Raw genomic sequence first — 23368 nt, forward strand, 5'->3', positions numbered from 1 at the left:
GCACTCTTTTTTCATGCGGCGCAGATATTAACGGGGCATGGATGTTTTGCTTCGTATCTGCGCCGCATCGGAAAAGAGAGATCCAAGAAGTGTTGTCACTGCGGGGCACCAAGGGATGATGCCCAGCATACGTTGGAGCGGTGCCCCGCGTGGCAACAGGAAAGGGCGATACTGGTCGGAAGAGCGGGACGTAACCTGGCCCTCCCGACCCTGATGAAAAAGGCAGTAAAAAACGAGAAAGTATGAAATGCATTCCTTGTCTTCTGCAGCCGCGTTATGCGGCAAAAGGAGGATGCCGATCGGGTAAGAAGGAGGCAGCCAACGGTTCTTATACCGGTCATGCCTCCTCTCCCTGCTCAGCCAGCCGATGGCCAGACGACTACCGGCTCCCGGGATCCAGTCGGGGGAAGAGGTTTGCCTCTTCCCCCTCCGGCCGGCAAAGTAGTACGTGGGAAAGGTAACCACCCCCCACGGGTGCTGTAAGTCGATGCCGGGTTGGGGGTAGAGGACGGGCGCAAGCCTTTTTCCTCCTCCCTGGTCCCGACGTCGATGCCCAGCCGGTGCGTCGGAGTCCACGCCTGAACCCCGACGCGCCGTCATGACGATAGAGGCGAGGGACGAGTGTCGCCCTGCCAGGTCGCGTTTAATCTTGACGGAGCGTCTCTCTCTCGTCTCAAGAAGGACGAGACTGGGAAGTTTAAGAGGCTGGGAAGCCTCTCCCAGTTTCACTCTCCTACGAAGAAGTTGTCGATAAACGGCAACCGAGAAAAGCCGGTCCGCAGCAATTTGCGGACCTTGCCGCCCTTAGTCCTATGGGCGGCAGCGCGGGAGGCCCACCCATGTCATCGGGTGGGTCGGGGCCGGGGGGGTTGAGAAGTATACGGTCGTGATTCCTGAACCCCCCCACCAGTCAACAACACCAGTGCGGGCTTAAAGTGGGGGTTTAGTCGGTAGTGGGCAGCCTCGCGGCTTAAGACCCGAGCCCGACATAACCCTCTTCTTTCTCCAGGAAAGAGAGTATGCGTAAATGCATTCCCCCACTATAAAAAAAAAAAGTTGCTTGTATGAAAATGACACGTAAAGACACGATTGTCAAAATTCGGTATGCCTTTCTCCTTGATAATTACACAAGGGAAAAGAATACCGAGAAAACTAAGATTCGCAATTGTAACAACACTGATATTTCCGGTTAGTTTAATAATGATAATTACTTACATTCTGTAAGGAATTTGTTGGTAATTCACAAAATCGTGAGGTAGATGGATTATTGTCGAGAAAAAAGCTAGAAAAATTTTTTTTGGAGTGCGGGATGATAAATTGTCGCGTTAACGGGGTTAAAAAAATCTATTTCTAGAAATGGGTGATAGGTTTCTGGTTTAGATACAGCTTGTAAATTAGAAGGGAACAAATGCGAATCAATATCAAATTGCGGATAAAGTTCTTTTGTTAGGTTAAGTAACAGGAGAGAGAAATTCACACCGAGATGCTATTTGAGTGACATCAGGGGCCGTATATGTGACGGTATTGGTAATAAGACGTGAGGGTGTAGTGTTAATTAAGCTACGATGCGTTGGTGGTCCGCTTTGGGCTGGTCACAAATTATCGGAGGTTTGTTAACGCGTTAAATTCATGGGATACGACACTATAATTTTTTAGGGAGATATTTAATGATGTCAAGTCTTCCTCTTTTTTCAAGAATAGTTAAAATTTAGATTTTGACTCACTCCTGCTGGCGGAGATTATCTGAGTTCGGACTTCTCTGGTTGTAGCTTCCTCAGGGGTGAGTGGCGGGCGGTCAATGGATTTATATGTACGGTTCGAATATGTCGAAGATGGCGATGAGTTCCTGACGCCGCGTTGCATAAGGCTCCTCGTATCGTTAATAATAAATCTTCCACAATTCGTTAGCGAGGAAATCGGGCAGAGTAATGGTGTTAATACTTTAATTTCTTAATTCGGTAGTGCTTCTTGCCTAAAGTTGTGAGGTTTTTATAGCCAAAAAATGAAAAGGAAGGAGAATTGTTTCATCTTTAGATTGGCTGATTGCTCATCTTCCGATTTTTGCTATTGCTTTAATTCCACGTTATTTCTTGAAATTTATGACACCGGCCGTCTTTGATACTTAGATCAGTCGTTGCTGGATATCTTATTTTTATTATTTCTGCTGATGATCGTTGCGTAACACCGTTCTGCTTTGGCATTTTCTCCGTATTTAATTCTGGAATATTAGATAAATTTCGCTCATTGTTCTTGGAATTTTCCATGGCAGAGACACGTTTCTTGGTATTCTTTATCTGAGGTAACAAAGTCGAGAGGTCACAGTAACCGTGCCCTTTAACTAAAAAGAGAGATCTTCTAATTGCCGGCCAATTCGTGATCCCTTATGTTTCGTTTTATCACTTTACTGATTAGCCATGAGCATACCGTTCAACTTGTTGACCGCAGTAAATTTGATTTTTTCTTACGATTGAATTATCAGACAAACAAGATGTCAACTACCGGAATTGTAACGGTTTCTGTTTTTCTATAATCTGGGCGGGATACTCTCTTGGTATAGAAAAAAGTTTTTTCTTTAGAATTTTAACAATTTTTTATTGGTGACGCCTCCGCTTGCTATAGTGCTTTGGCTTTATGTTCATCGATTTTAAGTTTTGTTAAATGGTTCACTAAGGTGGTGTTTGTCGAAAAGACAAGTTATTAGAAGAGCAATACGGCGTCAGACGTAACAGATGCATTACTGTTATATTTTAAAACAAAAAAAATGCCTGTGACTGAATTTATTATAAAAAACAGCTAGTCAGCCCTCGATAACGCACATAAACAAATGGAATTATTTATTGCAAGAAACTTAATGTAGCCGACTAACAGAATATTATAGAACACTTCATCACATAATGCTAATTATATTGCTTACGAAAATATATATTAAAAATAAAATTTAAAAATTAAAGTATATTAAAACATATTTGTTGTAAGTGGACCTCACTATCTGTACTGGAATGACGCATCCTAATTAGACCCGCTCGGCTTGCACAGGAGACTGTCGGAGAACAGACACAGAGTAACACTGTTTTGCATACACCTGATAAATTGATCATTTACCTTCCTTTTTAATATAACGCTTATTCTACCGTAATCATAACAACTTTTAGTTATTTTTTATATCACTAACATCATTAACACACTCAGCGAACAATGGCAATGAAATAGTCATTGCATTACCATCAATGTAAAATCAATTCTACATCAATTTGATATTATTGTGGCCTTGCTCGACGTGAAGTTTGGTATTATTAGTTGAGGGATTCCGGGTCGTGCTGTCAACAAGAGCTAACACATCCTGTTATTGTGTTCTGTTTTGTTCCTAATAAAACGCGTTCCTTTTGTAAAGAGTGTTCCTTTCTCTTCGCGTGCGTGACCGTGTATTTCGGAACCGCAAGCGAGTAACCAGGCGAGTGTGCATCCACCAAGCCAGAGCGCAACAATATATATATTTTTTTTATCAAATTGTAAACACCTAAATATCGAAAACGATATAAAAATAGCATAAAATTTTAATATTAAACTAATATTAATTTAACGTCAATTTGACGTATTACTTTTCACTGGTTGTGTACTTATTCTGAATCATCCTGTATAGATACTTCAAAACAAGTTCAAAAATATTTATATAAACTTGCCACATACCTGAATGTATTAGCTGATAAAATTGGACATTGCGTCAAGTATGGTACGCCATCATAATATTGATATCCGTTTTGAAAAATGCCATGCCAATGTATACTTGCTTCAAGACCATCAGCTTTATTTTCTACATCAATGATAAGGTAATCATTTTTGCAAACCTTAAAATTCATAAATAACATTATTTAAATTATTAATACATATGCAGAGTGTCCTACGGGAATCATGATTTTAGTTCAACCATTCGTGGGATAAAAGAAATTAAAAAAATAAACAAAAAGTCTTATATTGTTTTGTATTATTTGCATTAACAGTTAAGATATAAGTTTTAAAACATGTGTATAATAAAATAAATGAGAATGCGCTGATAGAAGCGATAAATGTTTTAGAAGTGTAGAACGACTCATTTAATCAAGTATTGGGCAATCGATCGGTTACAAGTAGCCAGCGCTTGAGTACTATGTCGTTATTAAAATATATATGTTTTATATAAAAATTATAGTTTAAAATACTATATATATGTTTTATTTACATCTTCAAATGTAATACAAAATTTTTTTGTAAACATTTATGTAAAAAAGTAATGAAATATTTCTAACACTTTGCCGTCAAAGCTGACTGCACTGTGAACACAATTGCGCCTTTGTAATCTTATCTAAAGTAAAAAATTAGTATGCACCTTACATTTGATAAATAAATTAAAAAATTATAAATAAAATAAAAAAATAAAATTTTTAACAATTTTTTAAAAAAGATGCAATTTTTATTAGAAATTTTATTGTAAAAAACATTATTGTAAGTATTAACTACAAATGTAAGACGCACACTAATTTTTTGTTTTAAATGAGATACAAGAGCTATTTGAAAAGTTTTTGGCTTCTTTAAGAAAAACACTTAATTCGAAGCAAAACAAAATTTATTTCTCGACGTAGTTTCCTTGCAATTCAATACATTTGGTCTAACGTTTCTCCCATCTATTTAAACCGCCAAAAAAAATTCATTGTCTAATCCTGAAAAATACTGATTTACAGCACTTTTCATCTTAGTATTAGACTTATATTTTTTTAAATTAAAAAACAGAAAAAGTGGCTAAGATCTAGATCTGGCGAATAAGGTGCGTGCGGAAGCAATTCAAATTTTAATTTGTTTAATTTTGACATTGCAACTATGCACGTGTGAACTCGAGTGTTATTCTAATAAAACAGAATTTTTTCTTGGCCAAATGCGGACGATTTTTCTTAATGGTAGTCTTCAATTCGTCCAGCAATACAACGTAGTACTCTGTTTAGAATGCATCCGTTGCGTTATATTTGTTGGCCTTATATTTGTCGCGAACTATATAGCCGTTCGATCCGTTGTCTGTTTTGCCGCTATCACGAGGCCGTTGCATGCCTGATCAATTGTGTAGCCGGGCTAAAAGGTGTGTTTGGTTTCATCAACGGGCTTAAGTATAGCCATTGTCAGGTTATTGACTTGTACGTTTAATTTTTAACTGTCTTTATGTTGTTAAAAACAGTTCCCAATCTTTCTCGAATATACCGCGATAACGTACTTCCGAAGCTCGGTTTGTCTCGATTTTTCTCGAAAAAGAGCTTAGTATTTAAGGCACCCATTTGGCCAGCGTGGCAATCTTTTTTATTCGCATCTTTAGACTGTGCACAGTAGTAAGTAAAAATACTCACAAGTAACACTAGGAAAGTGTCATACGACGATTTTCCCAAAACTTGGCATACAAGTAGTACATGGAAAACTATTAGACACGTATTTTTTTATATCGGCCCAAAAGCCATTTGAAAGGTAGAAATCACCTTTATTGATTTGGGTTGGTTCGACTATTTTACGAATGATTTTTAAGATTGTTGCAAAATCAGGTAACTAAGGATTTTTGCGATTGCTGATAACGAATTTGAAGCCTGTTTTTATGAATTTAAAATGGTGGATTCAATATGATGAGAAGTCCGTGCAGATATAACAAATCAAAGTGCTTTTTGAACGCGAGTCTCCTTGCCTGTCACTAATTGGGATGCTTTTTAAACGTGAGTCCGCTTGCCTCTCACAAATCGGAGTGCTTTTTAAACGTGAGTTCCCTTGCCTCTTACAAATCGGGGTGCTTTTTGAACGTGAGTTTCCTTTTCTCTTACAAATCGGGGTGCTTTTTAAACGTGAGTCTTCGTGCCTCTTACGAGTTGGGATACGTTTCGACTTACACTTTAAATTTAATGCAATAATGTGCAAAATTAACGTTTGTTACGGCAAAAAAAGTGCTGCATGCACACTGATGTCATATACCAATCACATTTAATTATTGTAATATCATTGCAGAATTCACATGCGCTATTGCAATTTTTTGAACAGAAATCTTCAAGGCCTCCGCATTTGTCAGGTTTTTCTGCAATATACCCACACTTCCTCCAAGCGTATCAAAATATATTCTTAAATCTGGTGAAGGAAAACTGGTTTTGAATTAAAGACTGTATTTTGAGAATGTTTTTTTTTAAATGTACATTTACATCATAGTTATACAACATGACAATATTCAAAAATTATTAAAAAAAATTTTTTTTAAGTCTAAAAGTGTAAACATCCAGCGGTTGAATTAAACCAGTGGTTCCAGCGGGAATTGTAAACATTTGGACGTTTCTATTATCTTTATCAATATTGTCGAACTTTTTTTCAGTTTGGCCAGTCCAGGAATTTAACAAAAAAAACAGAGTTTTTCCCAGTGTTTGGTAAAAAAACGTTTGTGAACCAATTAATGACAAGGTCGGATGTTAGTTTGCCTGATTTTGATGCAAATACGGTAATATTGTCTGCTTTGTATAAAGTTTTCTCAACGATTGATCCAAATTTACCACTAGTCTCTTGTAGAACTATTAATAAAGGGGACTTTAAATCTCCGTTGGCAGAAATGATTGGTTGAATAGTGTATAGCTGTGCGTTAAAGAATTCAAACATTGCGCTAAGCACTTGACCTGTATAAATTTCTAAATTATACCCCGATTAATTGGAATTATAAACATTGTTTTCACTTACCAACATAATCTCTGATTTTACTTTAGAAACAAATTTTCTTGATGCTTGTAATGATTTTTTCTTCAACAATATTTGTTTTTTAGTCTCAAATTTATTTAACTCTCAAACAGAAAGAAAAATTAAAGGTCTTTAAAAAAAAAGCAAAGCTGAAGAAGTGGATATCGGACAATTTAATGAAAAAAAAAATAGAATGGCAAGACAGGAACGAAGAAGAAAAGTTAAAACAGAAAAAAAAAGGTATGAATGAAACGTATAAAAATATGGATCGAGGATAAAATATGGGTTTAGGATAAGATGAAGGAAGCTTTAGGGGAATGAAAGGAAAAAGCAGAAAAAGGAAAAGGAAATATAAGGGAAAAAACCAAGAAGAATGAAAATAGTAAGGTTTTTTAGAAAAAGATTGAGAAGAGGAAAAAACAAAGAAAAAGAAAAAGAAGAATTTAGAAGAGAAGGAAAAGAAAAGAGACAAAAAAGAATAAAATATAGAAAAAGGAAAAAAGAACAAGAATTTAAGATAGGTTTTTTTAAAATGTGATAGGGTTAAAGAATAAAAACAAAAATTTCTAGGAGAAAATCAAGAGATGTGATGTAATGTGTTTAAGTGAGAAGTGGTTGAAAAAAAAAGAATGGGAAAAAGTAAAGACGTGGTTATTGAAAGGATATGTATAGAAAAAGCAGAAGGCAGGAAGAAGAAGTGAGAAGGAAAGAGTGATGGTAGGAATGATCATGGGGATGAGGGAGAAACTGGAGAGGAAAAAATGAAATAAAATGAAGGAGGGAGGACTGAGGACAAGGAAAATAAATTTGGGAGAAGAATGGTGGAGAATAATGAGAGGATATATAAACAAAGATATGGATAGAAAGTTAAATCAGTTAAGAGAATGAATGAAGGTGTGGTACCGTAAACGATACTGTAGGGTCCGTTCTCCGGAGATTATACAATCGGCGATATTTAGTTTTTAAGTAAATGATCTTGCGGAGTTAAATTCAATCGTTTTATTTTTGGTTTTCTTTTTATACTTTGGAAGTGACGAAGAGCGATTACAGAGATTCGTTTTGTAATTGCCCGCGGGCGGCCCGTAGTCGGTCGCTAAAATACCCGGCTGTTGCTATGTAAACATCATAGCATTTAGCAATTAGCGGGTGGCAACCGCGATGGTTTGAAACCGTCGCGTCCCGGCCAAAAACGCCGGGTTACCTTGATCGGCGCGTATTCTGCCGATTTTGCTGTTTCGTTTCGCGCGTGTACGACTTTGTTGATATTTTCGAGTCTTCTGTTACCAGGGGCTCGAGATATAACACGAATAACATTTATATTGATAATTTGTATCGGTGCGTCCGTTTCATGCTAGCGCAACGACTCGAATATTCGATTTGGTAAAAATCTTAAGAGCGATCCAATGTTGCAAGGTTTGGTGAAATTTATTTGATAAATACGCTTGATCTCACTTTTCATCGTATTGTTATTAGCTCGAATTGTCAAAGGGTAATCATTTTTATCGTACCATGCTGGATCATTTTATTCGCAACATCGTTGATATGACGCTCATCGAGCGCACGTTTTATGTACGCAGCAATGTGTGGCACTAAGCCACGAAAACTGCACTTTCCAGACCCCGCGCCGCGACCATCACCGTTCGCCAAAGACTTGGCGCGGCCCCGGCCAAAATTTAAGTTACGCGCGGGCCGACCAGCCGCCCGCGGCGCGTAGCGCGGATTACCGTAACGGGTAACACGGGCCGCCCAACCGCCCACACCGCGCGCCGCCACAGACCGCTCGGGAGTGGGGTGTCCCCCACTCCCGGGCCCACGGGTATATAAGCTGCCTCGAGCGCAGACGAGGCACCTTTTCCGCGCTGGGGAGCACCCCAGCATCCGATCCTCCAGGACTTGGGCGCTCCCAAGTCTTCCTCGACCGGGCTCACCCGGCCTCCGAAACCGACTTCGCTCTATACGACTTCCTTCGACCGGGCGCTCCCGGCCGTCCTCGACACCGACATCTCCGAGACTCGGGCGCTCCCGAGCCTTCCTTCGACCGGGCGCTCCCGGCCATCCTCGACACCGACATCTCCGAGACTCGGGCGCTCCCGAGCCTTCCTTCGACCGGGCGCTCCCGGCCGTTCTCGACACCGACATCCCCAAGACTCGGGCGCTCCCGACTCTCTCTCGCTCTCTCTCGCCAACACGGTCCTGGCGTTCCGTCGCATAGTCGAATTAAGTCGCGGCGCCGCCGACTCGCGAACGCGAAGCCTGTACGTCCGATACGGCCCGCACGGCCTGGTTTGTAATCCGCGCCGCCGACTCGCGAACGCGAAGCCTGTACGTCCGATACGGCCCGCACGGCCTGGTTTGTAATCCGCGCCGCCGACTCGCGAACGCGAAGCCTGTACGTCCGATGCGGCCCGCACGGCCTGGTTTGTAATCCACGCCGCCGACTCGCAACCACGGAAGCCTGTATGACCGATATGGCCTGTTACCTAGGATACGTCCCAAAGCGACCCGCACTAGCGTTCCCCTGGAATCCAGCTCACGGCGGATGGCCGTTTTGTTGCAATTCATTCTTTAGTTTATTACTTTGTTTATTCCTTTTGTTAGATTAAGTGTATTATTTTGACTTTATATTCTTTCTTTTATTAATAAATCTTTTATTTTACGATTAACCAAGTCTCGGTTTCTTTACACTCGCACTCTGGCTTCCGACGAGCTTTCCGGACCCGAAATTACTGTGTTACAAATGTCACACCGCTCGTACGACCCGTCAGGAATGATGATACTTTCATCATCATCATCATCAACATTACCAAAATAAAATGTATTATTTGATTACGTTGAGAATTGTAAAATACGTTTCAAAATCAGCCAACCCGAGTTTATATTCACCATCGCTTAAATCTACAGCAGGAAAGTAGCTCACCGCAAGGATATTACTTTGCCCGATAACGTGAGCGTTAGCGACATAATTGATACTGAGTTTACAAGGCATAACGTTTGTTCTTGAATTGCGCATCGATCGTCTACAGAAACTGTAGGCACAATTGCCCGTAGTTGTTCTGATTATAACGTTGATGTGGCAAACCATTATATACAATTTGTGTTGCATTATTCCACAGATATCGCGCGAGTTCCTGTGATGATCAAAAATTGCCAAAACTATCGAAATACATAGCGCAATTTCCTGTCTTCACATACGCTTCCCAGTGGGTACCCAATCCTTTGACTTTTTCTAAATTCACAATACCGTTCTCGTTTTGATGTATTTCCTCAACCGGTAGTGTTGCGCATGAAAACGCCTCTAAAATATGGAATGCACATGTATTTTGCTAACTGTCGTAACTGTATGTCAGTAGTGCTATCTTTGGGAAGTGTTAACGTCTCATTAATGTTTTTTTTTTGTTTTTTATTTCTATTATTTTTCTAACTCCACCGCCACGTTAGTATGGAGCGAGATAAACACCACGACCTTTCATAGCATAATTGTAACGGTTCATTTCTTCGAGTTGATGTTGTGCAACTTTTTAATCGTTTACAACTTTTGCGATTCCTGCAGCACCATTAGCAAACGAACCAATAACATTCAGTAAGGGTAGAAGCGGTATAACGCCACCACGTTTCGCTATCGAAAGTGCTAGCTTCTTCACCGTTTTCTTCTGTAGTAATAAGAGCTTAAATATTTAGTTTCACGTATTATTTTATTATTTATAGAACTGTTTACGCTGAATATTAGCTTTCGTCAGGGCCAAGGTCCTATTGTTTTTCTGCAAACCTTAACCTTGATGTGATAAGATCACTTCAAAGGAAATAGATATAAGTCCTTTCTTCAATCATCATGCGTTAATAACGGTTAAGGAGTCAGTCTCGCTCTGATAATATAATAAGACGAAGGTCCGCTCCGTATATAAGAAACCATTAAATATACTTTAATTTTGTGAACTTGTTCTCGTTTAATCTTAACCATCCTTACACTTCGATGTTATTTTCCTCGTAGCACATAAGCCTATACGAAGTTTCGTTTTTGCTTTCATAGCTGCCCATACGGTTGTAGCTGTATCTTTTTCACCGAAACTTGAATCTTTTGAGTTAATGCGTTGCAGTGCTTTATTGGCGAGACTATTGTTAGCTACCTGGCGCTTTGCGAGATTGTTACTACGTAAATAAACTATATTATGATCGCAACAAACCGCGTCTAACGGATTAATTCTACGATCTCCCCTGGTAAGTCGTTCGTTCAATCGAATTCTCGGGCCACAAAGCTGGTACCTGGGTATGTGCAATTTAAACGAAAGTGCGTTAATCGCTCTGTTTAACAGACCTTGTCCAATTTTTTTAGACATTCGACAGTTTTTATTCAAGGCGCAGGATCATCAACACGCGTTTGGTAACTCGATAAATTATGTTTAAACATCGACGATATTGTTGAACATCTAAATCGGCTTTTAAGTGTTCAGAAAGCTTATTCCACAGATAGTCAATATGTTGTGAAAATCGTTACAAAAAAAATTCTTTTGGAATATAATGTAGCTGTTCAGCTGTTCAGTTGTTTGGTTTGGGGAGGAATAATTAACAATTTACTTGTTGGATCACATTTTTTTGAAAGCAGATTAAATGGAGAAACTTATGTCGAATTTCTTAAAAGCAGATTAGGTATACTTCTTGAAGACGTCCCTTTGAACATACGACATAATATGTGATTTATGCATGATGGTGCACATTTCAGTTTAATTGCTAGACAAGAATTGGAACGCAAATTCGGTCGACGATGGATAGGGCGTGGAGGACCTGTACGCTGTCATCCTAAGTTACCCGATCTCAAACCGTGTGATTTCTATCTTTGGAGTCACCTAAAATCCTTTGTTTATAAACGGCCAATTAATAACGTTCATGAACTTAAACAAAGAATAACTAATGGATTTGGAAACATTAGAGAAAATCCCGAAGTGCTACTAAGAGTTCGGAACTCCTTAGAAAGAAGGCTTAGCATGCATTAATGCAGAAAAAGGTCATTTCAAACACATTATATAATTTTTAGATCTATGCACGCGCGCGCGCGCGCGCGACTCAAAACTGGCGATAATTTGAAAACAACGCATTTTTGTACCTATGTTTATATTAACTTTTTTTCTTGTTTTTGTTTCCTCATTCATCTCCCGAGCGATTGACCTCGACTTACGGAACACTCTGTAAAATAATCATGTAAACACTGATATGTCTTTCGAAGATTTTGGTAAATTGTACAGAATTACTCGGTATATTCGTTTTATTTGGTTTAAAAGAAAACTGCTTTTTATAATAAATTAGTGTCAGGCGACACAGTCTTTATTTGACATCAAGGCGAGAACTGACTCGCTTTTTTTCAAGCGGGTTTATTTATCTATTACGCGATGCTTCCCGAACTTTCTAAGTTCATCGGCCTTTTCCCTTGTTCGTAGGAAGAGCCGAGTTACACGTGTTGTTTTTTTTCGCGTCTTTATTTACCGTCGGGTAACTGTCAATCGTTCGAGAAGCATTTTTAATACATATTTTAATTATTCTAGATAATCCGGAATTTTGGCCCTACATTCGGCCATTTCTGACTCTGAATCTGTCCTCAGATTTCGTCCTGATCGCGGTCATCGTCACTAAGATCGTCGTCTTCCATCCATGGTTTCATGTGATCGGCGGCTGTCGATGTCTCATTTGGACCTTCGTGGTCGCCTACCTTCCTAATTATATACCGCTCATTTCGAAGCGCTTTTATTATCTGATACAGCCCCAAGAATTTCGCGGCGCACTTTAACCCTGGACCAGTTTGTGTTCTTTTTATAGCTACTAGGTCGTCCTCGCAGTACTTTCTTGCCTCTTTCCGATGTTTATTATAATTTCGTTTATTCTCTTTCTGCGTACGCATTATACTTTCTCGCGCTTGCTTTCTCGTTTTATCCCGACCAGCCTCGAATATTGCCTTTAACTCTTCCTCGATTAACTCTTTTAAATGAGGGTTTTCTTTAAGTCTTATATGCGTACCGAACATTAATTGGAAAGGCGTTTTGACCGTACTTCGACTTGGTACCGCGTTCAAGTATTGTTGCGTTTGATTCAAATACTTGTACCATTCGTTAGGTCTCGGAGCAGTCAGTTTAGTTGATACAGGTATCAAAGTACGATTTATCCGTTCGACTTGCCCATTAGCCCGAGGGACTCCAGTCGTAATTAATATATGTTTGATGTTTTCTTTTTTACAATGCTCGCGAAATTCGTGTGAGGTAAACGCGGTTCCCCGATCTGAGATGATCCTTTTCGGGTTTCCGAAATTTACGGCGAATTAATTTAGTTTATCAATTACTTCCGACGTACCGGTCGATCGCGTCCCAAAGAGTCACATAAATTTAGCAAACGCGTCCACTGTTACAAAAACGTGTCGATAACTTTTCTTAGTCGAAGGAAGCGGCCTTAGATGGTCGATATGAAACGTTTTGAGAGACGTATAACCCTTATGTATCGGATTTAAATACCCGTCTATTTTGCCCGCTTTACTGTTTGCTAAAATACAATCCACGCAATTTCGAATGGTGATTTCTATTACATTTCGCATATTTGGAAACCAGTAATTTTGTCTGATTAACGCTTCGGTTTTTTCGGTCGCGAAATGACCGTTTTCGTGAGCCTGTCAAGCTATCTGTGTTTGTAAACGTCTCGGCACAACAAACTGCAAGTCGTCTTTATTTTCTTTATATACGAGTCCTTCTCGCACTACATAGCCATCAGTTTTTCCTTTCTCAGCTAACGGATACATACTTCGTAAATTCGTGTCTTTTTTTGCGCTTTTCTAATCTTAGCGATCATGCTGTCTTCCGATTCGCTGTTTATTAACATAATACGTGGTAATGAATTTCGACTTAATGCATTCACGTGGATCATACTTTTACCGGACAATGTACAATTGTATAATTAAACTCCTCTAATAATAACGCCCATCTAGCAACGCGAACGCATAAATCCTTTTTGCTCATGGTCAATGTAAACGCTCGGCAATCCGTCACAATTTTAAAATCGATTCCTAGTAAATATACTCTAAACTTTCGCAATGCCTTTATTATCGCCAATGTTTCTAGCTCGTAACTTGTGTACCTTGATTCGGCATCTGTCGTCTTTCTGCTCGCATAATATATCGGGGGTAAAGAGCCGTTGTCATCACATTTTTTAAATAAAATCGCACCGAAAGCGTGCATCGATGCGTCGGTATGTAATTCAGTTTCCGCTTTCGGTCTACTAAAGGGGTATTCTAGTGTAGAATTTTGAAAAAATCAAAAATTTTTTTTTTGATATTTCGAAAGTGTAGACATTCAAGAGTATGCCATTAAAAGGATTTTTTAAAATTCCTATTATTTAATAAGTTATAGCTGTTTTTGTGACGTTGCATCGGTTCCGGTCTTATTTGCATTAGTGAACAAAAGACGGTAAGCGTTCCCGGATCGTTACGGATTAATAATTCTCTTAAAATCTTTATTGTATAGTATTTCTCTGAAATTTATATTTAATTGAAAGCCATAGAAACGAGTTTTGCTGGAATATTCTCCTTTTAGTTTTATTTTAAGTTAGTTTTGAGCCAACCTTCGTACTGAGTGGACGTGCTAAACCTTGACAACGTGTTTAAAATTTTTCAAGTGAAAATTATTTCGTAAATTGTGAATTGTGAATTTATTTATAGTGTCATGGATAAGAAATTTTCAAAATTTAGTTCTTCACGGCCATGCAGATCAAAAAAGAGAAAATTTTCCGGTAATCAATTTACTGCAGAAACAAAAACCAGTTTCACTAGTGCATCTGCAGCAAAATTAAAACATTCGCAGGATGAGGAAGTTATTATTAATAACAATTACGGTTATTGTATTTTAGAATTTTTTTCTGTTTTTACCACGCTTTCAACATTGATCTTGTGTTCAACATGTAAGAAAGAAATAAAATTTAGTCGTGCAGCTGCTCGTGGATTAGGGTTCAAAATTGCTTTACAATGTGAGTGTGAGCAAGTAAGATATATTCAATCATCGCCCTTTATAAATAAAGCATTCGAAGTGAATCGTAGAATTGTAGTAGCTATGAGATTGCTAGGAGTTGGAAGAGAAGGTATAAACATATTTTGTAGTATAATGGACATTTGTCAAAGCTTGACCATTGGTACATATTACAGTTGCCTTGACAATTTATATACGGCCGCTTCAGCGGTTTACGATCTAGTTATTTTAAAAGCCGTAAGAGAAGAAAAGGAATTAATAGAAGAGTCTGATCCTCACGCTAATCCTAATCATTTGACTGTTTCGGGCAATGGCACGTGGAAAAAACGAGGCTTCAATTCTCTCTTTGGTGTTACTACGCTCGTCGGTAAGTACAGTAAAAAAGTTGTTGATACGGTAGTAAAATCAAGTTTTTGTCAAGGGTGTAATCTATGAAAACACAAAAAAAATAATGACATCGAAACTTATCAAGATTGGTACGAAGAGCATGAAAAAATCTGAACTATAAATCATAAAGGAAACGCCGGAAAAATGAAGGTTGACGCGGTTATTGAAATGTTTGGGAGGTCAGAAATCAAGCATAATGCCAAATATGTCCGATATATCGGAGATGGTGATTCAAAAACTTTCAAAGGCATTCTTGATATAAACTCCTACGATGATAACTCGATAGTAGAAAAAAAGGAGTGTGTTGGGCATGTTCAAAAACGCATGGGTTCACGGTTACGTAAAGCAAAAAAAGAGAATAAAGGTATTAGTGGCAGAGGCGCTGGTTAACTCACTGATAAGCTAATCAATGAATTGTTTTTATATTGTTACGCCGGGAACGGGTCGGCGGACGTTTCCGCGTTCGCGTCTCTCACACTCTCACTCACACACACTCGCGGCGCCTGAGCTCCGCGAAAGAAAGAGACACGATTTGTAAAAAGAAACAGGAACGATGTTTAATAAAGAGCATGCAAGCAGTTACACGTCTGCACCAATTCAAGACATGGGCAGAACTGTCAATTAACAAATAATAATAATCCTCGTTCCCCTGGCAACGGGGAACCGAGACTTCGGAGCGAGCCGGCAGCTTCACGCTGCTCCGTATACCGGGCGTAACACTGCCCCCCCCCCTTCCTCCAGATTGTCGCCCCGACAATCAGGGGGGGCCTCCGTGGCTTTTTGTTCCACCTTGGACTCCTGTCCAAGTTCCTGAACTCCACGAAGCGACGCGAAGAATCTTCCTCAGCGCGAAGATGCTTCCGTCCTTGGCTCCCAGCCCGATTCCGTTGCTCCTCTTAAAATCTTCAAACAAGGGGGGGGGCATAACTTTCTGTGGACCCTCCGACTCAAGGTCTCCCCAAGTTCCTGTTCCGGCATTAGCCCTTCGTCCCATGGAAAACCACAGATCAAAAACCATGGGAAGAACAGTCTTCTTAATGAAAAATCTTCCTTTATCTTGAAACGGAGCGGAACACGTTCCTCCTGAAGAAAAATTCTTCTTTCTCCCCGTCCAGCTAAACTCCTCCTCAAAAGAGAAAGAAGAAAAGCAGTTTCCAAAGAAAAATCAATTTTCTCCCCCCAAAAAAAAACAAACACGGCCCCCAAAATCTATTTTATTTCCCTTTCAAAATACGGAGCCAACCTATCCGCATGGACGACTTTTTTTCTATGTTTAGGCGACTTCTGTATACAGAACACCACCTCCCCTAACTTTTTCAAAATCAAGTAAGGTCCTTCCCAATTACTTTGCAATTTAGGAGCCTTACCTCTAACTCTACAAGGATTAAAAAACCAAACCTTCTGTCCCTCTTGGAATAAAACATCTCTAACATTCTTGTCATAAAACGCCTTAACACGAGAGGACTTAACCGCCATCTTCCTCCTGACTTGAGAATGGATTTCATCAAGCCTTTGTCTTAAACTCCTAACAAATTCTCCTTGAGAAGCTGAAAACTGAGAAGACTGAGGAGGCATTCCCCGCGTCAAATCTAACGGTAACCTCAAATCCCTGCCAAAACAGAGCTCCGCCGGAGAAACCTCAGTGACCTCATGCTTCGAAGACCTATAGGCTAACAAAAACATTGAAATCCAACGATCCCAATCCTTTTGATTTTCTGAAACAAATTTTGAAAGATATTCCAAAACCGTACGATGCTGTCGCTCCACCTGCCCATCCGATTGTGGATGTAAAGCAGTAGTCCTAGTTTTCCTAATCCCCAAAAGATTCAACAACTCTTTCAAAAGACCGGACTCAAAGTTTCGCCCCTGATCTGTATGTATCTCCTCAGGAACTCCAAATCTTGAAATAATTTCCCTAACAAAAACCTCAGCTACCGTTCTTGCCCTAATATTCCTTACCGGAAATGCTTCCACCCATTTGGAAAAACAATCTACAATTACCAAAAGAAACCTATTCCCAGAAGAAGATATAGGAAAAGGACCAAGAACATCCATCTGTAATCTCTGAAACGGAGACCCGACATTGTAAATCTGCAAAGGAGATTTCCCTTGCCAGAAGGTCCTTTTTTGAACAACAAACCGAACATGAACGACACCAATCTTCTACATCTTGCTTGCAAGAAACCCAATAAAAACGCTTTCGAATTCTATCTAGAGTCTTATTGATTCCAAAGTGCCCAACCGAAGGAGAATCATGAGCATCAGCCAGAATCCCCTTAATCCGTTTACGAGGAACCACTAATTGCAACAGCACCTTCTTTAAATTTGGAGCTATCCATTTCTTATAAAGAACTCCGTTCTCTAGAACGAGGGAATCCCAATAAGAATTAAGAACTCTTCCCGTTGAATCTGAAGAAGAAAATTCCGAACGGGAAAGACGTTCCCCAGACTCTTTCGCCTGTATTAAAACATTAAGACTCGGATCCTCCCGCTGATCCCTCTTCCAAAGATCTAACTCCTCTTCATGGAAGACTATTCGAGCCACAGTCTCCCCTCCTTCGGGAAGACTTTTTTGCTCAACCCTAAAACAATACCGACAGTTTTCCGCTTCACAAAGCCGCCTCGATAAACCATCGGCATTCCCATGAGAAGTCCCCTTCCTATAAGCAATTTCGAACTGAAATTGCTGTAATCTTTCTACCCAGCGAGCTAACTGACCCTCGAGTTCCTTAAAAGACAAGAGCCACCTTAAAGAAATATGATCCGTACGAATTAAAAATTTCCCTCCTAAAAGAAAATGACGAAAAGATTTAACTGCATCTACAATAGCTAAAAGCTCGCGTCGAGTAACACAATAATTCCTTTCAGACTTCGATAAAACCCGACTGAAATACGCTATAACCTTCTCCTCATCCCCTTGTCTCTGTGAAAGAACAGCCCCGATTCCTATTCCAGAAGCATCAGTATCTAAAATAAACTGACCTTCTTCCTTCGGAAACGCTAACACTGGAGGAGAAGTTAAGGCTCGCTTCAAGGATTCAAAAGCCTCCTGACAATCATTCGTCCAAGAAAATTTCACCAAATTTTCCGTCAAATAATGAAGTGGCTTCGCTATCGAAGAAAAACCTTTCACAAATCTCCTATAATACGAGCAAAAACCTAAGAAGCTTCTCAATTGCTTCTTTGTATGAGGAACTGGCCAATCTATTACTGCTGCTACTTTCTCCTGATCAGTAGCTACCCCTTCTGAAGAAACCACATGACCTAAGTATTTAACTTTCCTACTGAAAAGAACACACTTCCCTGGATTGATTTTCAAATTGAATTTTCTCAAACGAAGAAACACCTCATTAAGATTCTCCATAAGTCCTTCGAAACTTCTTCCAAAAACTATCACGTCATCCAAATACACAAAACAACTCTTAGAAAAAAGCCCTTCTAAAACCCTTTCCATAAATCGTTCAAAAGTTGCCGGAGCATTCGTGAGACCAAAAGGCATGACAGTGAATTGCCAAAGCCCTTTTCCTATGGAAAAAGCTGTTTTCTCCTTGTCCCTTGGATCCATCCTGATTTGCCAATACCCACTCTTAAGATCAAGAGTAGCAAACCAGGAATTCCCAGCCAAACGATCTAAAATATCATCTATTCTTGGCAGAGGAAAAGAATCTTTCACCGTAACCGCATTAACTTTCCTATAATCGACGCAGAATCTAATTGTTCCATCCTTCTTTTTAACTAAAACTGCTGGAGAAACCCAAGGACTTCGTGACTCCTCAATTACCCCACGGTTCTTCATGTCTTCGATAATCCCATCAACCTCATCTCTCATTCGAAAAGGAATCCGACGAGGAACCTGTCTAATCGGAAGAGCGCCCGCTACATCAATCCTATGTTTCACTAACTCGCAATTCCCTGCAACAATTTCCTCCGAAAATATCGCTTGAAATTCTTTAAAGAATGAAGAAGCTACATTCTTCTGCTCATCATTTAATTCCTTTAAGCTTTCTTCAAAAAGCTTCTGAGAAAAAGAAGAATTCACCCCGGAAGTCTGTTCGACTCTGGCCACCCTCAAAGAATTCCGACAAGAACCAAAAGCTTCGTCAAAAATTTTAGAAAAACCAACCTTCCTCAGAAAATCCGCCCCGAGAAGACAATCATCCGAAATTTCTGCTACAAACATGCTCATTTCAAGAGCAAACTTTCCTACCTCCAAAGAAACTTTAGCTTCTCCTCTAATGGAAACATCCTCCCCTGTAGGATATCGAAACCTTAGCCCCTCTCTAAGCGATTGCAAAACTAAATTCCCCTTTCCGAAAAACCTAGAACTCAAAATAGTAATATCAGAGCCCGTGTCAACTCTGAAATTACATTCCCTACCATTAATTTTTCCTGCAAAACAAAAATCACGTGAAGAATAACCGATTCTTCTGGAAAACAACTCTCTCGGGGCCCCCTTTACTTTAGCCGACCCCCCCCCGAAGAGGTCGACTATTTCGAGTTTCCCTTACGGGTGGGGCACTGATTTTGGAAGTGTCCTGGCCTCCCGCAAAGCCAACACTCTCCTCGAGCCCCCCCCTTCGTCTCCCGAGAAAACTTACTCCCTTTATTCTTCCTAGAATTTACCGAACTTTCCCCTTTCCCTTCGTTTTCCTTAACGTCCCCCCTGGACTTTTCCGAACGAAAAGAATTAAAATTTCTAAAAGAACTTGCGCGTCCCTGATAACCTGACACTCTCCTATCAAAAGGTTCCCCGAAAATCGTCCCGATCACTTTCGATCTCTCAATCGCCTTCTTAAGTGAAGAAATTCCTTCTAACTGCAACGTTCTCTTAACCCTAGCGTCTAATAACGCAGAAATAAACTGAGCACAAGCGATCTTGTCCCGTACCTCATAGGGACATTCTGGATAAGCTAATTGAGACAACCGCTCTAATTCCGTCCCAAAAGAAGCAAAATCTTCCCCCTCCTTCTGTTTCCGATTTGTAAAAAGCGAATAATAATTCTGAGAAGACCGCGGCTCCCCGAAACACAACTCGAGCTTTGCTCTTAGCTCCGCGTAACCCATGCCCTCGGAATCTTGAAAAGAACAAAGAACCGAACGCGCTCTACCCCGAAGACAAGAAACAAGGGCAACAGTTCTCGCCTCCTGTCCCCACTGCTTCGCCCGAGCGATTAAATCAAATTGGGAAAAGAACTCCCGCAACGGAACGGAACCGTCATATATGTCTAACTTTAGATTCAACCCGGACACGGAACGCGCGTCACCCTCAACGGGAGGGACATCCGGAACAAAACTCGCGCCCCCCTCCGCCGGAAGAACACCGGAGACGCGCGAAAAATTATTGGAGGGACTTAGCTGCAATATTCGGCTCTGTATCCTCGTGATCGCATCATCACGCAGACGAATCTCAGCTCGCAGACTCTCCTCCCTCTGTTCCTGCTCGACCCGCAGTTGACGCATCTCCTGGCGAAACGACTCGAACGCCGCCGCCTCAGACGAAGCAGGATCCTCCTGACGGGATCGCCTCCTCTTCGCCGCATGCATAGCCATCCCGGACGAGCCCCCAAAATGTTACGCCGGGAACGGGTCGGCGGACGTTTCCGCGTTCGCGTCTCTCACACTCTCACTCACACACACTCGCGGCGCCTGAGCTCCGCGAAAGAAAGAGACACGATTTGTAAAAAGAAACAGGAACGATGTTTAATAAAGAGCATGCAAGCAGTTACACGTCTGCACCAATTCAAGACATGGGCAGAACTGTCAATTAACAAATAATAATAATCCTCGTTCCCCTGGCAACGGGGAACCGAGACTTCGGAGCGAGCCGGCAGCTTCACGCTGCTCCGTATACCGGGCGTAACAATATTATGGTTTAGCCATTTATCGTAATCCAAATTCTGTTGAAGACATGAAGAGAGATGTGTGGGCAACTTATTATTATAAAATTTCAACCAACGAAAATCCTCAACACATGAATTGTTCGCTTAGTTGGTGCAAGTATCTAAAGGCAATAGAAGACGGCACTATTGATGAATTTGATCACGAAAATCCTTCTCTAAGTGACAACGTTTTACGAGTAATAAAACCAATCTACGAAAGTTTATCAGCTGATTGTTTATTGGAACGATGTTTGGGTTCTGAAACCCAAAATAATAACGAATCTTTAAACTCGTTAATATGGACGTTTGCTCCGAAGCACATTCACGCTGGACTAAAGACAGTTGAAATTGCCACTTTCTTTGCAGTTAGTATTTTTAATGAAGGTTTTATACCCATATTAAAAATGTTAGAAGTTATGGGAATCACGATTGGCCCAGATGCTAATGCTTTTGTAGCGCGACGAAACGATGCGCGTATCGAGCGCTCGGAATTCCGGACTTCAGAGGCTTCAAAGGAGGGTAGAACTGCTCGTCTTCACCAGAGAACATCAGAAAATGAGGATTTTGAAGTAGAGGAAGGTTTCCTATATGAAGCAGGTATTGCCGATTAAGAATATATAAGGATTCTGTACCATTATATAAAGAAAATTGCCGAAAACTTGTCTCAAAACTTCGAACGCGTTTTTCTCGAAACTACTTTTTTTGAGCTGGCGGTAACGATATCTCGAGTTCTAATTAACCGATTTACTTCAAATTTGGAGAGGATGTTTTTTATACATCCCTTTCTAACTTGGGCCTTGCCCAAAGCTATAACTTTTTATTTTGTATTTTTAAAAAATTCGAAATTGTTAAAAAAATATAAAAAACAAATTTTTTTTTTCAAACAGCCGCTATTTTATGACAAAAATTTTTTTTTTACTTGTTCAAGGGTCATGTGATAGTGACATCTATAATAATGAAAAATCCGTCTGTTTTTTATTTTTCAGATTACCAGAAGGGTTAAATCATTTACGCCAAGGCACCCTTTTTTTTTAAACCCCCTATTTTGACTGTTCATAATTTTGTGAATTTTAATTTTTTTTTTTTGGTTAATTTTTTTATGTAATAATAAAACATCAATAAACAAATGATAAAAAAATGGATAGTAAAAATATTTTTTGTTTCATTTGTACAGCGCTTCAAAAACCGGGCAAAATTCATGCCTCTACACTAGAATATCCCCTTGATCTCAACACCGGTTTTTTGCTTAGCATAAATTTTAATTTGTCAAAGACTCCTTTTTGTTTCGTTCCGAACTCAAATTCTACGTTTGCTTTCAATGAATCGCTCAAGGGTTTAGCTATTAATGCGTAATCTTTTATGAATTTACGGAAATATCCAGTCAATCCTAAAAAGCTTTGTACCTGTTTTACGGTTGCGGAAATTTTATCACGGCTTCTGTCTTATGTTCACTCGGTCGCGTTGAGCCGTTCTCAATTACAAGTCCCAAAAAGTCAACTTTTATTTGAAGGAGTTTACATTTTTTCCAATTAATATTCAGCCCGAATTTTTCCGCAACGTCTAAGACTTTCCTCAAATTTAATAACACGGTTTCATGATCTCCAGATGGAATGATCAGATCATCTATGTAAGTTAGCATCACACCGTCTCTAATCAATTCTCGAAAAACCTGATTGATGAACCTTTGAAACACGGCCAGAGAATTACATAAACCGAAAGGCGTATAAAGAAACTCATATTGTCCATCCGGGACTACAAAGGAGATGTATTTTCTGCTTTCTTTCGCTACTGGCACGTGAAAAAATCTGTTCTTTAAATCGATAGTACTAAATATCGAGGCTCCCTGCAACGCGTCTAATTGATCTTTGATCAACGGAAGCGGATAACGATCTTTGATAATTTTTTTATTCAGCTGCCGGTAATCGACGCATAACCTTGTTCCGCCCGTTTTTTTTTACTAATACTACCGGACTCCCATATTCTGAAAGCGACGGTTGGATGATGCCCGCGTTTAACCATTCGCTTATACGATTATCGATTTTTTCCTTTTCCGCCGGAGATAAACGCCTAGTCTTTGATAAACTGGTTCATTGTCGCAAAGCATGATACCACGAAATACGGTTTCTTGATGGGTCAAGCTCGGTGACCTTATCTTAAAATATTGTTTCTCTGGAATGAGTGATAAATCACTCCCCGTGTCAATCAACGCAACTAGTTTTTTGTTCCTGATTCTCACATCTTTAAAATATTTCTGTCCCGACTTCGCGCAAATGCTTTTAATTTCGTTTACTCTAGCTTTTCTTTTTTCGCAATCCACTCCGATATGACCGAATTCTCTACACTCAAAACATTGCCTACCTCTCGCTTTGTACGGACACACCATCGCTTGATGGTTTC

The 23368-nt window shown here is 40.0% G+C and overlaps 1 protein-coding gene and 1 pseudogene across 2 annotated transcripts in view; one reads left to right on the forward strand and one right to left on the reverse strand.

The window, feature by feature from the left end:
* LOC139112633 (uncharacterized) overlaps positions 1-23368 on the reverse strand; it is a 154041-nt gene that overhangs the window by 24836 nt on the left and 105837 nt on the right. The window contains exons 4-5 of one of the 2 annotated variants that reach the window (XM_070673713.1): positions 3688-3845; positions 1220-3517 (exon numbers count right to left, since the gene is read on the reverse strand). In XM_070673713.1, the coding sequence (XP_070529814.1) occupies positions 3331-3517; positions 3688-3845 (345 nt within the window). In that variant the 3' untranslated portion in view covers positions 1220-3330. Of the gene's footprint in view, positions 1-1219; positions 3518-3687; positions 3846-23368 lie in introns of those variants that run through there. The other variant, XM_070673712.1, reaches the window with a different exon arrangement.
* LOC139112607 (uncharacterized) lies at positions 14008-21622 on the forward strand (annotated as a pseudogene).

Source organism: Cardiocondyla obscurior, unplaced genomic scaffold (genome assembly GCF_019399895.1).
Source record: "Cardiocondyla obscurior isolate alpha-2009 unplaced genomic scaffold, Cobs3.1 scaffold38_0_513239, whole genome shotgun sequence".
Taxonomy (NCBI): domain Eukaryota; kingdom Metazoa; phylum Arthropoda; class Insecta; order Hymenoptera; family Formicidae; genus Cardiocondyla; species Cardiocondyla obscurior.